Source organism: Arvicola amphibius, chromosome 2 (assembly GCF_903992535.2).
Source record: "Arvicola amphibius chromosome 2, mArvAmp1.2, whole genome shotgun sequence".
NCBI classification, from domain to species: Eukaryota; Metazoa; Chordata; class Mammalia; order Rodentia; family Cricetidae; genus Arvicola; species Arvicola amphibius.
Window position 1 is genome coordinate 123,570,957 of NC_052048.2, and position 12,742 is coordinate 123,583,698.

At 41.9% G+C, this 12,742-nt stretch overlaps 1 protein-coding gene across 1 annotated transcript in view; it reads left to right on the forward strand.

Annotated features, from left to right (window-relative positions):
- Fez2 (fasciculation and elongation protein zeta 2) overlaps window positions 1–12,742 on the forward strand; it is a 40,897-nt gene that overhangs the window by 13,261 nt on the left and 14,894 nt on the right. Inside the window, 4 exon segments of the mRNA XM_038319001.1 lie at window positions 3,129–3,270; window positions 5,285–5,466; window positions 5,468–5,542; window positions 5,544–5,555. Coding sequence (XP_038174929.1) covers window positions 3,129–3,270; window positions 5,285–5,466; window positions 5,468–5,542; window positions 5,544–5,555 — 411 coding nt within the window.

The window sequence follows — 12,742 nt, forward strand, 5'->3', positions numbered from 1 at the left end:
AAGTGGTGAGATTTTTATGCTCGGCATTGTCTGTGACTGATTACAAGTTACTAATGGAGGGTTATTGCTTAACCCCCGCCCCCACCAAATAATCAGTAAGTTCTTTTACAAGGTTACCCTGACATGAAAGAACTGGATGGTATTTAAGTTGGTATTTTTGTTTCTTTTGGAACTCCCTATGCAGACCAAGGTGGCCTCAAACTACAGAGATCCACCTACCTCTGTCTCCTGAGTGCTAGAATCAAAGGCTTGAGCTGCCATGCCTGGCTTTGCCAGACAAATTTTTGTAGAACCCTGGGTAAGAATCTTTAACAAATAATAGAAGCATCTGTTAAGCATCGTAGAAAGAAGCAAACATTTCACCTGTGTAGTACCGTAGTAATGTCAACCCTGGGTTCTTCTGAAACCAGTCAAGGCAGCCTTGTCATTTCTGAACACCCCCTACCTCTGTGGTGTCGTCCAAGCGTGACAGCAGAACTTCCTGAAATAAAATGTTCTGTGGCTATGTGGGCTGTGAATTCTGTCACACTTTATTTTTAGGCAGGGACGAGAAGGTCAGTAAGGAGATACGTTATGGCAAGGTCAGAGGAGTAAATGTAACGCTAAGAATGTCCTGATGGTCCAGCTTTCCCTTGTGGTTGGATTGTTCTAGGCTGGAGCACTGGTGCTGGAGAGAGAGGGAATGCTGTTCGGGAGGGCATAAAAAACCCAGGGAGAGATGTGACCGGGAGCAGTCCCCTCCCCAGAAACCAGCTCTGTAGCCTTGAATGTCTCCTGTCCTGCTGACAGCCCTACTTGGGAAGGCTTCCTCCTTAGCATGTCCTTTCCCAGCTGAAGAGCTCCTGATTACATTGTCTGATTCCTAGGTACTGTCACGTGTGTTCATGGTATTTTATATCTTCATTGATGTAGTGTGAAGCGGCGGGCTGCCACCCGCCGCCGGCTAGCTTTACACCCGAAATAATTACACGGAAACTGTATTTTTTTAAAACACTGTCTGGCCTATAGTTTTAGCCTCTTATTAGTTAATTTTTACATCTTTTTTTAACCCATATTTAGTAATCTGGGTAGCACCACGAGTTGTGGCTTACCAGGAGAGATCTTAACCTGCGTCCATCTCGGAGAGGAGCAGCATGGAGACTCACTATGGCGAATGCCTGAAGCGTCTCCCTAACCTGAAGTCATACCGTTAAGATGTCCATTCTGGTCTAGCCTGGCAGCCCATATAATGAAATGTCTCTCTGTACTTAGCTCCTTTACAGTCAAAAAAATCAAAGAAAACACAACAAAATACATAATCCAGACTCTCTGTGAATTTTCCATTTTTACGTGGCTTATTTTCACTCTATCACTTTACTTTATTTTGTCTCTTTAAAGACTTTACCCCTTTTTTAAGGCATTAACTTTATTCTCTATATATTTATTTTTTTCTCTCTCTCAAGCCTACGTACAGTCATCCAACATTGTGACCCATATGGGGGTCTTATATGTCTGAATCTGTCCTATTGTGAATCTGTAATTTTTTACTATCCAGGAGCATTTCTTAAAATGTTAAGCACTTCTTAAAAACTTAAGTTGCGCCACTTATAGGTAATACGGTACTGCCTGTTTTCAGCCAAGTCTAAACCTTAACTGTGCTGTTATCATGGTAATTACGATAGATCCTGCCTGAGCTCAGTACAGTTCAGCATGGCGGAGCAGAGCCAAAGCTGCTACTGCCTCAGTCATTTGGTGCCCCTGAGCTGCACAAAGTTCCAGGTGCACAGCAGTCCACATTGGAGCTGCACTCAGCAGTTTAATTTGATACTGAGCGTGCAGCACAGAAACTCTCTTAATCCAAGTCACAGCCGAATCTGAAGCGCAGAGCACCGTGCAGTCTGAAAACATCTCTCTCTCTATGGCGGCAGGAATCCGCAAATGCTGTCCCGCTCGCCTAAGCCTGATTCCGCCATCTGCCCAGGTGCAGGCAGGGAGCAGTGAGCCATTGGCATGGTCTCAGAGTACTTTCTTTTCGATCCCAAGCGGGCAAGGTTTTTAAGTGGATTTAGCCCCACGTTGGGCGCCAATCTGTAGTGTGAAGCGGCGGGCGGCCACCCGCCGCCGGCTAGCTTTACACCCGAAATAATTACACGGAAACTGTATTCTTTTAAAACACTGCCTGGCCCATAGTTTCAGCCTCTTATTAGTTAATTCTCACATCTTTCTTTAACCCATATTTAGTAATCTGGGTAGCACCACGAGTTGTGGCTTACCAGGAGAGATCTTAACCTGCGTCCATCTCGGAGAGGAGCAGCATGGAGACTCACTATGGCGAATGCCTGAAGCGTTTCCCTAACTCTACTTTCTTGTTCCCACAATTTTGTTCTGTCTACTCCACCTACCTAATTTTCTGTTCTTAAAGGGCCAAGGCAGTTTTCTTTATTAATTAACCAATAAAAGAAACATAGACAGATAACTCTCCTCCATCACATTGAGTTGTGTTTTTAATTTTTTTGTCAATGGTTAAATGCTCTCTCACTCCTTTAAGGCATAGTTGGTACCTTTCTGCTGTCTACAGCTGCCAGACTTGAGTCCTGCAGTGTTGGACATCAGGTCATGGTTTAATTAAAGGCATGTTTATTTCTAGAATCATCCTTCTTTCAGCCCCCCCCCCCCGATTCTGTTTTTAGTAATTTAAAAATACCCCCTTTGTCTTTCACTGAATTAATATATGAAATTCTTTTGCTGCTAGAGAGCTACTTCCTGCTTTATACATGGATATTTTTATGAGTATTACATTTTGCAAGTTCTGTGTCAAAGTCTTGGCTAATGCAGATTACATTTATGTTGAGTGCGTGCATGTGGTACAGAGTACATTTTTCCTTATTTACCATCTTTTAGCTATAACTTTATTATCTGATCTGCATAAATCATGGCACCATTTTCCAGACATATTCTGTTTAATTTTGTTAATTTTTTGTCCATATATTCTAAGTAGCTTTTGGTAAGCTGTGTTCACTTTTCCATGTGCTTCCTGCACACAATAAGGACTTCATGTACTTCTGCTCGGGCACTCTGGTGAGTGCTGTGGTACAGGCACGCTTTTTTCCTGTGCATTCGATTAACACTGGTATATGTGTTTTTGGAAGGTTATTGAAGAAATTGAAGAAATGATGCAGGAATCACCGGACCCAGAAGATGATGAGACCCCTACACAGTCAGACCGGCTGTCTATGCTATCCCAGGAGATTCAGACTCTGAAGAGGTCTAGCATGAGCAGCTATGAAGAGAGTAAGAGACCTATCTTAGGTTTTTTTTTCTCCCTGCAGCGAAACACCATGTCCAAAAAGGAAGTTGAAGAGGAAAGGGTTTGTTTGGCTTACACTTCAGCATGGCTGTTCATCATGGAATGATGTCGGGACAGGAACTCAAACAGGGCAGGAACCTGGAGACAGGAGCTGATGCAGAGGCCAATTAGGAGTGCTGCTTACTGGCTTACTTCCCATGGCTTGTTCATCCTGCTTTCTTATAGAATCTAGGACCATCAGTCCAGGGTTGGTACCACCCACAATGGACTGGGCCTTCCCTCAGTGCTCACTAAATGAGAAAATGCCTGACAGCTGGATCTCAAGGAGGCATTTCCTCAGCTGAGGCTCCATCCTCTGATGACTCCAGCTTGTGTCAAGTTGACACACAGAACCAGCCAGTACAAAACCCTCCTCACCTCCGTCTCTGTGCCTTCTGTCCAACACATAATGTCATCATCTCCAGAAAGCTACCCGTCTTCTTGGGTCCTCCGGCTGTCTGGTTCTTTGTACATAATTTGGTCATTGTTCAGGACTGTGTTGTATTTTCTTAAGACCCTGGATTAGTTTGTTGGGGCTTTTGGAAGAATTTACTGTAGCCTGGAGAGCTTCAACAGCCTGAATTTATTTTCTGGTTGTTCTGACAGCCTCAGGGCCAAGGTTAAGGCTCAGTTGTTTCTCCTCCCTTGCCTGTGGGTGGCCATGCTTCCCCTGGCCTTCCTTCCGTACTTATGTGTGTCCACATTTCATCTTCTAAGACACAGGTCGCACTGGACCCCACTTCAGCTGTATCTCTGGAAATGCACCAAATGCTGGTGTATTCTGCAGTGCTGTGGCCCAAGACTTCAGCATGCATTTTGGAGGGAGACAGTATAACCATAAAAGCAAGATGGGTGTATTAATTGGAAATAATTCTATGTTTATAAGTAGTTGTCTTTGATAGAGCTCTGAGGAATTTGGGAGTGAAAGTTTGTTAGAAGGGGATCCGTGTTAGTACCTGAGGGCACTGAACTGTGAATACTGCTGTGTGTTTGGTGTCACAGAGGTTCTGAAAGACTCAACCCAGCACAAGAATGCAATGTGCATCTGTGACTGTATTGTATGGCTTCTTTTTAACGTGTGGAAGGTCCTCTGACACACCTTTTGGTGGGATGTGGCCACAACTCTGTAGATAAGCCCTTAGCATTGCTGGAGTCCTGATTGCAAAATCTAGCGTGGATGCAAGGTAAGATACAGGAAGTGTGCCTTAGTTAGGTCGCACTCCTAGAACAAACAGTCCCTCAGACTGGGTGGCTTGGACAGTGGGATTTACCGTCTCACAACTCTGTAGACCAGGTTAAAATCCAACTCCTTGGCTTGTGATGTCTTCTCCCTGGGTTTTCATGTGGTCTTCTTTGCCTTCTGCTCGATAGTGTCTTTATTCTGTAAGGACAGCTGTTGCATTTGGATTAAATTTTGCCTAATAAACTCATTATCATTGGATGACCTTTCTAAATCTCGCCCCCAGCTCATCCAGTCTTGCATTGGGACTCCAGCAGTGACCTCCCATGCTAGCTGGGGTGACTCCTGTGGACTGTCCCTCCTTTCATTTTCCTGATCTTCAGCCAGATGCACGAGAGGGGGCATATAAGATTAAACCAGCATTGCGTTTAGTCCTTTCAGTGTGACTCCTCCCCTTGACCCCTGCTCATCTTGTCTCTGTATGTCAGCAGGCAGTTTCTGGACCCTTCCTCTCCCTCTGTGTTTGTTCTTTCCTCATACCAGCTTGATTTCTCGGCTATAGAACCCATCATGGGATGTTTGATTTATATACATTAGAAATTGTGAGGCGTTTTCTCATCTCAGCTGAGTGACATTGCTTACTCACCTCTGGGCTTCTGAGACAATCCCAGTCAGCGTAATTGCTTAGACTTTGATCTTGTTCTTTGGTTTTACACACCCCACTCTGCTGCTTCGAGACGGGTGTCTCAGTATTCGCCGTTCTTTGTTTCTGGCCACAGGAGTGAAAAGGCTCTCGGTGTCCGAGCTAAATGAACTGCTGGAAGAAATCGAGACAGCCATCAAGGAGTATTCTGAGGAGCTGGTGCAGCAGTTGGCCCTGAGAGATGAACTGGAGTTTGAGAAGGAAGTGGAAAACAGCTTTATTTCTGCTCTGATTGAAGTGCAGAACAAGCAGAAAGAACAACAAAGAGACAGCCAAGAAGAAGAAGAAGCTCAAAAATGGCAGCTCTCAGAATGGAAGGAACGAGAGAAGTCACCATGCCAGGCACAGTAAGTGATGCTCGTGGGAGGTACCCAGTGGTGCCCACAGACCGCGTCAGCCCAGCTGGTCAACAGCAGTGGGTCTGGCAGGTCGAACCTGTGCGAGAGTGTGAACCTCTAATCAGAGCGCCACAGGGGTCTTTTGCTGGAACACGTTGCTTTTTTGCGAAGGTGTTTCCTAGTGATGCCTATTGCCCTGTCTGGATGCCTCGGTACCCAAATGTGTAGTGGGGACGTGAGTGGAAGGGCAGGAAGGGAAGGATGTCTTCAAGTCAAGACGACTGGCCAGCGGTCTCTCCTGACTGCATCAGAACGATAGTAGGACAGCAGTGTTTGGTCGCCAGGCTTATGAGTGGTTTTAGTTTCTTGTTTGTGCTTAGCTCTGGGGTTGTAGTAAAAGAAATAAAGAGGGCCTTTTAGGGGTAGCTGAACTGTGCTATGTAAACAGGTTCCTCCTGACTCATCAGAGGGTGCTGGTGGCAGCTGTGTGACATCAGCCACTTGGTGGCATATTTAGCAGACCAAAATATTACTGACACGTGAGAACATATTGGAATATTTGAAATCTCAAGCCTTCATAAAAGGTATTTTGTTCTAGGCATGATCCTTTTCCAAGTGACTTTATGGGTTAAATGTCATCATAAACGTTATCAATTTTTCATGGCCAAGTGGAGTCTTGTATATTCTCACCCTGACTTCACGTGTGAACAGGTGTTGGTTGTATATTTAGAGTATAAAGTTGGGTGAAGCAACTCATTTTTCTAAAATGATCATTTTTGTCAATCATGACATAACATAGTAATATGTGTCACAAACTGGTTCTTAGGTCTTAAAGTAGTATCCATTTTCTCTTTAAGTCTGGAGTTAAAGAATGAAGTCTCACTGACAGATGCTGATGGAATCCCAGGAAGAGAATCAAGTTGCTGGGTAGCTGGGTCAACAATGAGTGGACGATACATAATCTTACCACATACCCATTAACCGGATGTGAATAACTTGGTGAATAAGCTCATATTTCCTAGTGTGGTGTCCATTTGTAAAAATTTAGAAAGAATAAAACATATAAATTCACTGTGAAGGATTCAGATGTATTTAATTTTTGAGAAATACCAATATTGATGGAAAGGATATTTATTTAGTCATTTTTAATGATTATACTGGAGGGAAAACATTTGTTTGGCTATTCTGTCCTGGAAAATAATTTAAAATATCAAAGATATTTCCATTTTGTATGTAGTATATTAATAAAAACAAATCTTTTAAATTGCCCTATTATGGCAGTGGGGATTAACTGAAATGTTTAGTTGCTAAATCCTAGCATGGGTGGTAATTTCTGAGTAACTGCTGTCAGGGCTTACACGCAAATCTTCTATTTATTGCTGTTAACACTTGGCTGAGAAAAACAAATTTATCCCTAGAGGGTTTTAAAGGCTTCTTTCTGTAATTCCCATATAAATAGGGTTAGTGTGGACCCATTGTGTAATTTTGTATGGCATTTATACCGAGAAATGGATTTGGCAGGACAGCATGGGGGTTATAGTTAAACCTTCATTGGTCTTGAAATAGAGTCATACAAGACTCCATTTATTTTTTCATAATATTTGAACTCATGAAGTCGCTTCCTGATCCTGATCTACTATTTGTGTCAAAAACTTTAATTAGGACGGTAATGGCATGGCTCAACTCCTGGCACTTGTTTCCTATGTCTTATTTTAGTCTCAAATGCCAGAGAACCGTTCCATCTGTAACACAAACAGCTTGAACCTGGTGATTTTGAAGATAGTTACAGTGGCTCAAAAGAACAACAACAACTTCGTCTTCTTCTTCTTCTTCTTCTTCTTCTTCCTCTTCCTCTTCCTCCTCTTCCTCCTCCTCCTCCTCCTCTTCCTCCTCCTCTTCTTCCTCTTCCTCTTCTTTCTCCGTCTTCTCCTCTTATTTATTTATTATTTTTCGAGATAGGGTTTCTCTGTGTGGCCTTGGCCATCCTGAATTTGCTCTGTAGACCAGGCTGACCTTGAACTCACAGAGATCCCCTGGCCTCTGCCTCCAGAGTGCTGGGACTAAAGGCATGCGCCACCACCACCCAGTCTTATATTCTTTCTATAATATGCAGTTGTGGCATGTAACTCAGTGAGCTGACTGTCATCAGCAATACTAATTTAAAAAATGGTGATCTGCATATACATGCCACGTGTTACCTGTTTTTCCCGGTGACATCACTATTTTCCCTCCCATCAGTTCTGTAGAAATGACGGAATTTGAACTTTTCCTTAGATATGGAATGGCTTCCTTTTGTTTTCAATAATGCTTTGGGAGATATACACCCACTTACAGTAGGTGTAATAAATCCTTAATTGCCATTTTCGTTGTCTTAGGTTCAGATGATGAACTCTGATGAAATATCTGGGAGAACAGAGTGGGTGAAACTACCCACTGTTGTCTTTAGGCGTGTTTTGTTTCCAACTTTTGCTAAAAAAAAATTGGGTGGGGGATGTTAGGGCTGCTATCTATCTAGATCATTAAAAAATTTTATCACTGTGTGATATTTCATTAAATCATACAGGAAACAGTGCATATATGATAAAGGTGAAATGTTACCTTCGTTTGAGTTTTAATATTTAAGGTAGTAATGTTATAGAAGGGGTACGGTACAATAGTGTGCATCCATTTACCAAGTTTGTGGAGTATCTTCCTTGTGCCAGGCAATGCTCAACCTTTGGCAGGGCCTTCTCAGCTCCTTTCCCACTCTCAGCTGGTGAGGAAGTTGGGACTAGTCAGTCTTTTGGGGGAATGTGATTTGAGATAGCAGGTGCTTGATACTTCCTTGTCTTGTTTTGGGCACCTGGGGGTGAGTGGTGGCACTTCTGCTTCTCAGTGTGGTGACCTAGGTGACTTTGATGCTTCTTCATAGCTCATTCCATTTTTCTGCAGTGGACATTCTTTCTACCTCCTCTCTCCCCTTCCCTTGCTTTTTTTTTTTTTTTTTTTTTTTTTTTTTTAAAAAAAACCATCCTTCAAAATTATGGTCAAACATTGTCTTCCTTTCTTATAACTTTCCTCAGTCACTCTTCCTTCAACACAGAATTGACTAGACTCCTCCTCTCTTGGGGCTAGTATGATTTCTTTTAATTATTTCTAGCAGTACAGAAATACCAATCTTGTGTTTTTGTGCCCATCTCTGTGATGGCTTCTTGAGGATAGGAATCTAATTTTGCTTTTGTGGCATTTTGGTGTTCAGGACTAGGAATCTGGTACCTCTCTGATGAATAGGTAAGAGGTTAAGCTTAGACTTGCAGATCTGCATTTGTATCTTGAAACTTTGTATCGGGTAGCAGACCCCTAGAGACTAAGTAGTGTATAAATCAAGGGTCCTGGACTGTCTTGAGTCTTGGTCCTGCCACTCTGGAGATAGAGACTTCTGAGTTTCAGAGAGATTAAATGAAATATTATGTCTAAGATTAGCATGTACCCTTAGTAAATGTTAGTTATTGTATATAATCACCTGCTTGTTGGACATAATGTTATAAGAATCTGACATTTATATTATCAAACCATAGTTAGTGCAGCTGGATTACTAACATGGACTCATTGAGACTAATAGAATTTCTAGGTCCAACAATATGAAGATTTAAGTGGCCAAGTTCTCAACATTGTCAGTAGTACAAGAGAGACTGTTTGCCAGTACCTCGCAGGAGCAATAGATATGATTAGCCTTTGAAAATGTCCTGATCTGGTAGGTAAGTAGTGATTTGATCTATTCGTATCCCTTCCTGTGTTTCCTATGATGTCCTAATTGAGATGGTTTTTGTTTCTGGTCACTAGGTGCAGATTCTTTGGCTACTGCAGTACTGTGTTGTGTTGTAATCTTTGGCTCTAATCCCCGTGTCACAGTGTAGGCTTCCTCCAGGCTCACATGCAGCTTCTGAGTACCTCACCTTATCTCCAGTATTACAGACTGACTTCCAGGAGTTTCGGATTTTGGATTTGAATTAGTATCATTCCCTCAGGATTTCTATTTTCTTGGGGGCAGACTCAGGTTTATATCAGAACTTTTCACAGACCATTAACTTTTAGAGGCCAGTTCCCTTGGGTACAAAAACAAGTTGAAATATACCAGGCAGTGTTTTTAATTCACTCATCCCTGTATATCCTGAATTATCTCAAGTTTGAAAGAACTCTTGTTTATCTGCTTAGTAGCCTGCCTCTGTAAATCTGGATGGAAAAGGACATTACCCTGTGAAAATCCTGATTGTTTCATTTACAGGACACGTGGGAGGTTCCTTAGTCTAAGTCTTTGATTGCAAAGATGGGAATCTCTTTAGATATCTTTCTATTTGGCTAAATCACATTGATTTTCTAGAGAGTGTAGAGTCTTATTCTCAGCACAGTCAAAAATGTATTAACTAGTATAACTTGGAACACACTACCCCAAAGAAGTTTGGGATATCAGCAAGTGGTGAGTTATAAGTTCTAGAGAAAAAAGGAAAACTCTGTTTTAAAAGAATATTATCCTAAGTATTTGCTTGTGAGGCTGTGAGGAGATGGTTGCTTAGAGCTGGGGGAGAACTCAGGCTAGCTGGAGGAAACTCTTCCTTGGGTATGTTTTCTTCCACAATGCCCTGCTTTGTGTTTGATGCACCTCTTATTATGACTAATGGCCAATTTAGTTCATCTCTTCTTGCCTTGTAAAAGTACCCTGAGTGATAACTTTCCATTTAATATTGATCAAAGTGGACATCTAAGAGAAATTTGTTTTCATTTAGACAGCTACTATTAGATCACCTAGAAGTGTTATTTAATTAATCCTAGTTTCCAGCCTAAAGGGATGTTCTGACAATATCTACTTGAAACTTTGGCGTTTGTTTGGAAAAAATAAAGTACCAGGATCCCTTTTCTCCCTTTCTTTAATTTGGGTTTTAATTTTGAACATTTGCTAAGGTAGCAAGCAAAACTGCTACTGCCCAAGGGCCAAATCCCTCCTCTATTTATTTTATAAATAGTAGTTTTACTGGAACACAGCCATATCTATTCATCTACATTAGCACCTGTGCTCTGCTTTCATACTATGGAGACAGAGTTAGAGCATTTCAGCGGAGGCTGTGTGGCCAGCAAGGCCTAAAATACTTACTGTTTGACCTTTCACAGAAACAGTGTGTCAACTTCCGATTTTAAATAGACTGTACTTAATGTTAGGGAAAGGACTGGAATGAGAGAGGGGCTCAAGAGTTAAGAGCACTTGCTCTTTTAGAGGGACCTGGGTTGATTTTCCCCACACCCTTATCAGATGGTTCACAACCGTCTCTAACTCTAGATTTATGAGATCCAATGATCTCTTTGGCCTCCAAGAGCAGTGCATGCTTGTAGTATACATATATACATGCGGGCAAGATACTCATATGATGTGGGAGGTCTTCTGTTTGAGTTGATTTCATTGGTTAATAAAGAAACTGCCTTGGCCCATTTGATATGCCAGCCCTTACGTGGGTGCCGCTCCCTTTACAACACTCGTACACATAAGATAAAAGTCAATTTTTTTTTAATTAGAGGAAAAATATAAACTCAATTTGGATTTAAATAGACAGAAATATCACCAGTATATAATTTATATAAAATTTTGCCAGATTCTATCCTAAGAGTTTGTTGTTTGGCACCTCTTCAGTAGCCTGAGTTTAGCTTGCACTGACCAACCTGTCTTCAAGCCTCACAGGCTCCTGACCCAACAACAGACCTGAGTTCTATGTGTGTGGGAGGCAGTAGCTAAACAAAGGGACCTGGCAGGTAGATGAGTTGTTTCTAGTTTGGGAATGCCTAAAAGGGATAAAAATGCTGGGTGCCGCCAGGGCACAGTGTTTTTCCACATAGTTGTTAGAAGACGACTTAGCAGAAAATGAGTGGAGAAGGTGCTGATTGATCCTTTCCTTTTAAACTTTTCTCCATGAAAGAATAAATTTACTTTGCATCCTCAAATGCAGACAGATATTAATACATTTTCATCAATCATTCATTGCTGATAATTGACAGTATTCCTTTATCTTTTTCAGTTCTTTTCTCTTTCCCTCCCTCCTATTATCCCTCATTTTCTCCCTCCCCTTCTCTCCTTCCTTCCTCCTTCCCTCCCTCCCTCCCTCCCTCCCTCCTCCCTCCCTTCCTTCCTTTAAATTGAGCTTGTGGCCTCACACATGCCCGCAAAGGCTATACGCTGAGTTAGTTATACTCCTGGCTCTGTACTTCACTTTATTGCAAAGTTTATTTCCTAAATATGTATTAGCAACAAGGAAGGTTATTGTGCATAGGGAAAACCTTGGATATATAATATTTATTATTTTTTGATTAAAGCAAAACTATGAACTATTTTATATGGTAACATTTATTTCTGAAAGATAGTATTGTCTAGTGAAGTAATATTTCCATTTTAGTAAAAAAAACCAGAAATCCATGCTTTATTTCTATAGCTTTTTAAAAATATATAGTATTTTTACTAATTCTTTGAGAATTTTTGTACATGAATACAATGTATTGACCAAATTCATCCAACATACTGCTTGTTACTTAGATCTATAATCTACCTCCTAACCCCTGTTAACTTGGTATCTTCCCCCCTTTTTATAATCCACTTTGTGATGCCCATGTAGACGGGTGTGAGGCCATCCACTATTAGTCCACCTACCAGGAGCATATATTACCCTTAAAGAAAACTGGTTTGAAGCTTATCAGCTTTCAGTGGCTTCTCAGATGGGTATGGGGCTTGTGAGCTCCAACCTGCTCCACGGTAGGAATTGAATGCTGACCCGCTTGATCTAGTGCAGGGCCTACTGCAGGCATCCTCCGCTGCGAGAGTTCATGAGCGCACTGGTCCCTGCCGTGTCCAGAAGACACTGTTCCCTAACCTCTGCTCTTACAGTCCCTGTTGTCCCTATTCCACCAGTGGCCCCAAAGGCTCGGGCTGGGCTGAGCACTCTGCCCCACACTACTTCCGTACTTTGACCAATTGTAAGTTTGTCTGCGAGCTGCACTGATTGACAGCTAGAGAGAGGGCGGTTGTTGGTTAAAGACATTACATTCTTGCTGTGTACTGATCCATAAGAACAGCCAAAGAGTTTAGAAAAGTGCCAAGGTTATTTTACTCTTTTTAGGGCTTTGAAGTGTTTGATAATAATTTAGTTTCCATATAACTCAAGATTACATAAATGTTCGAA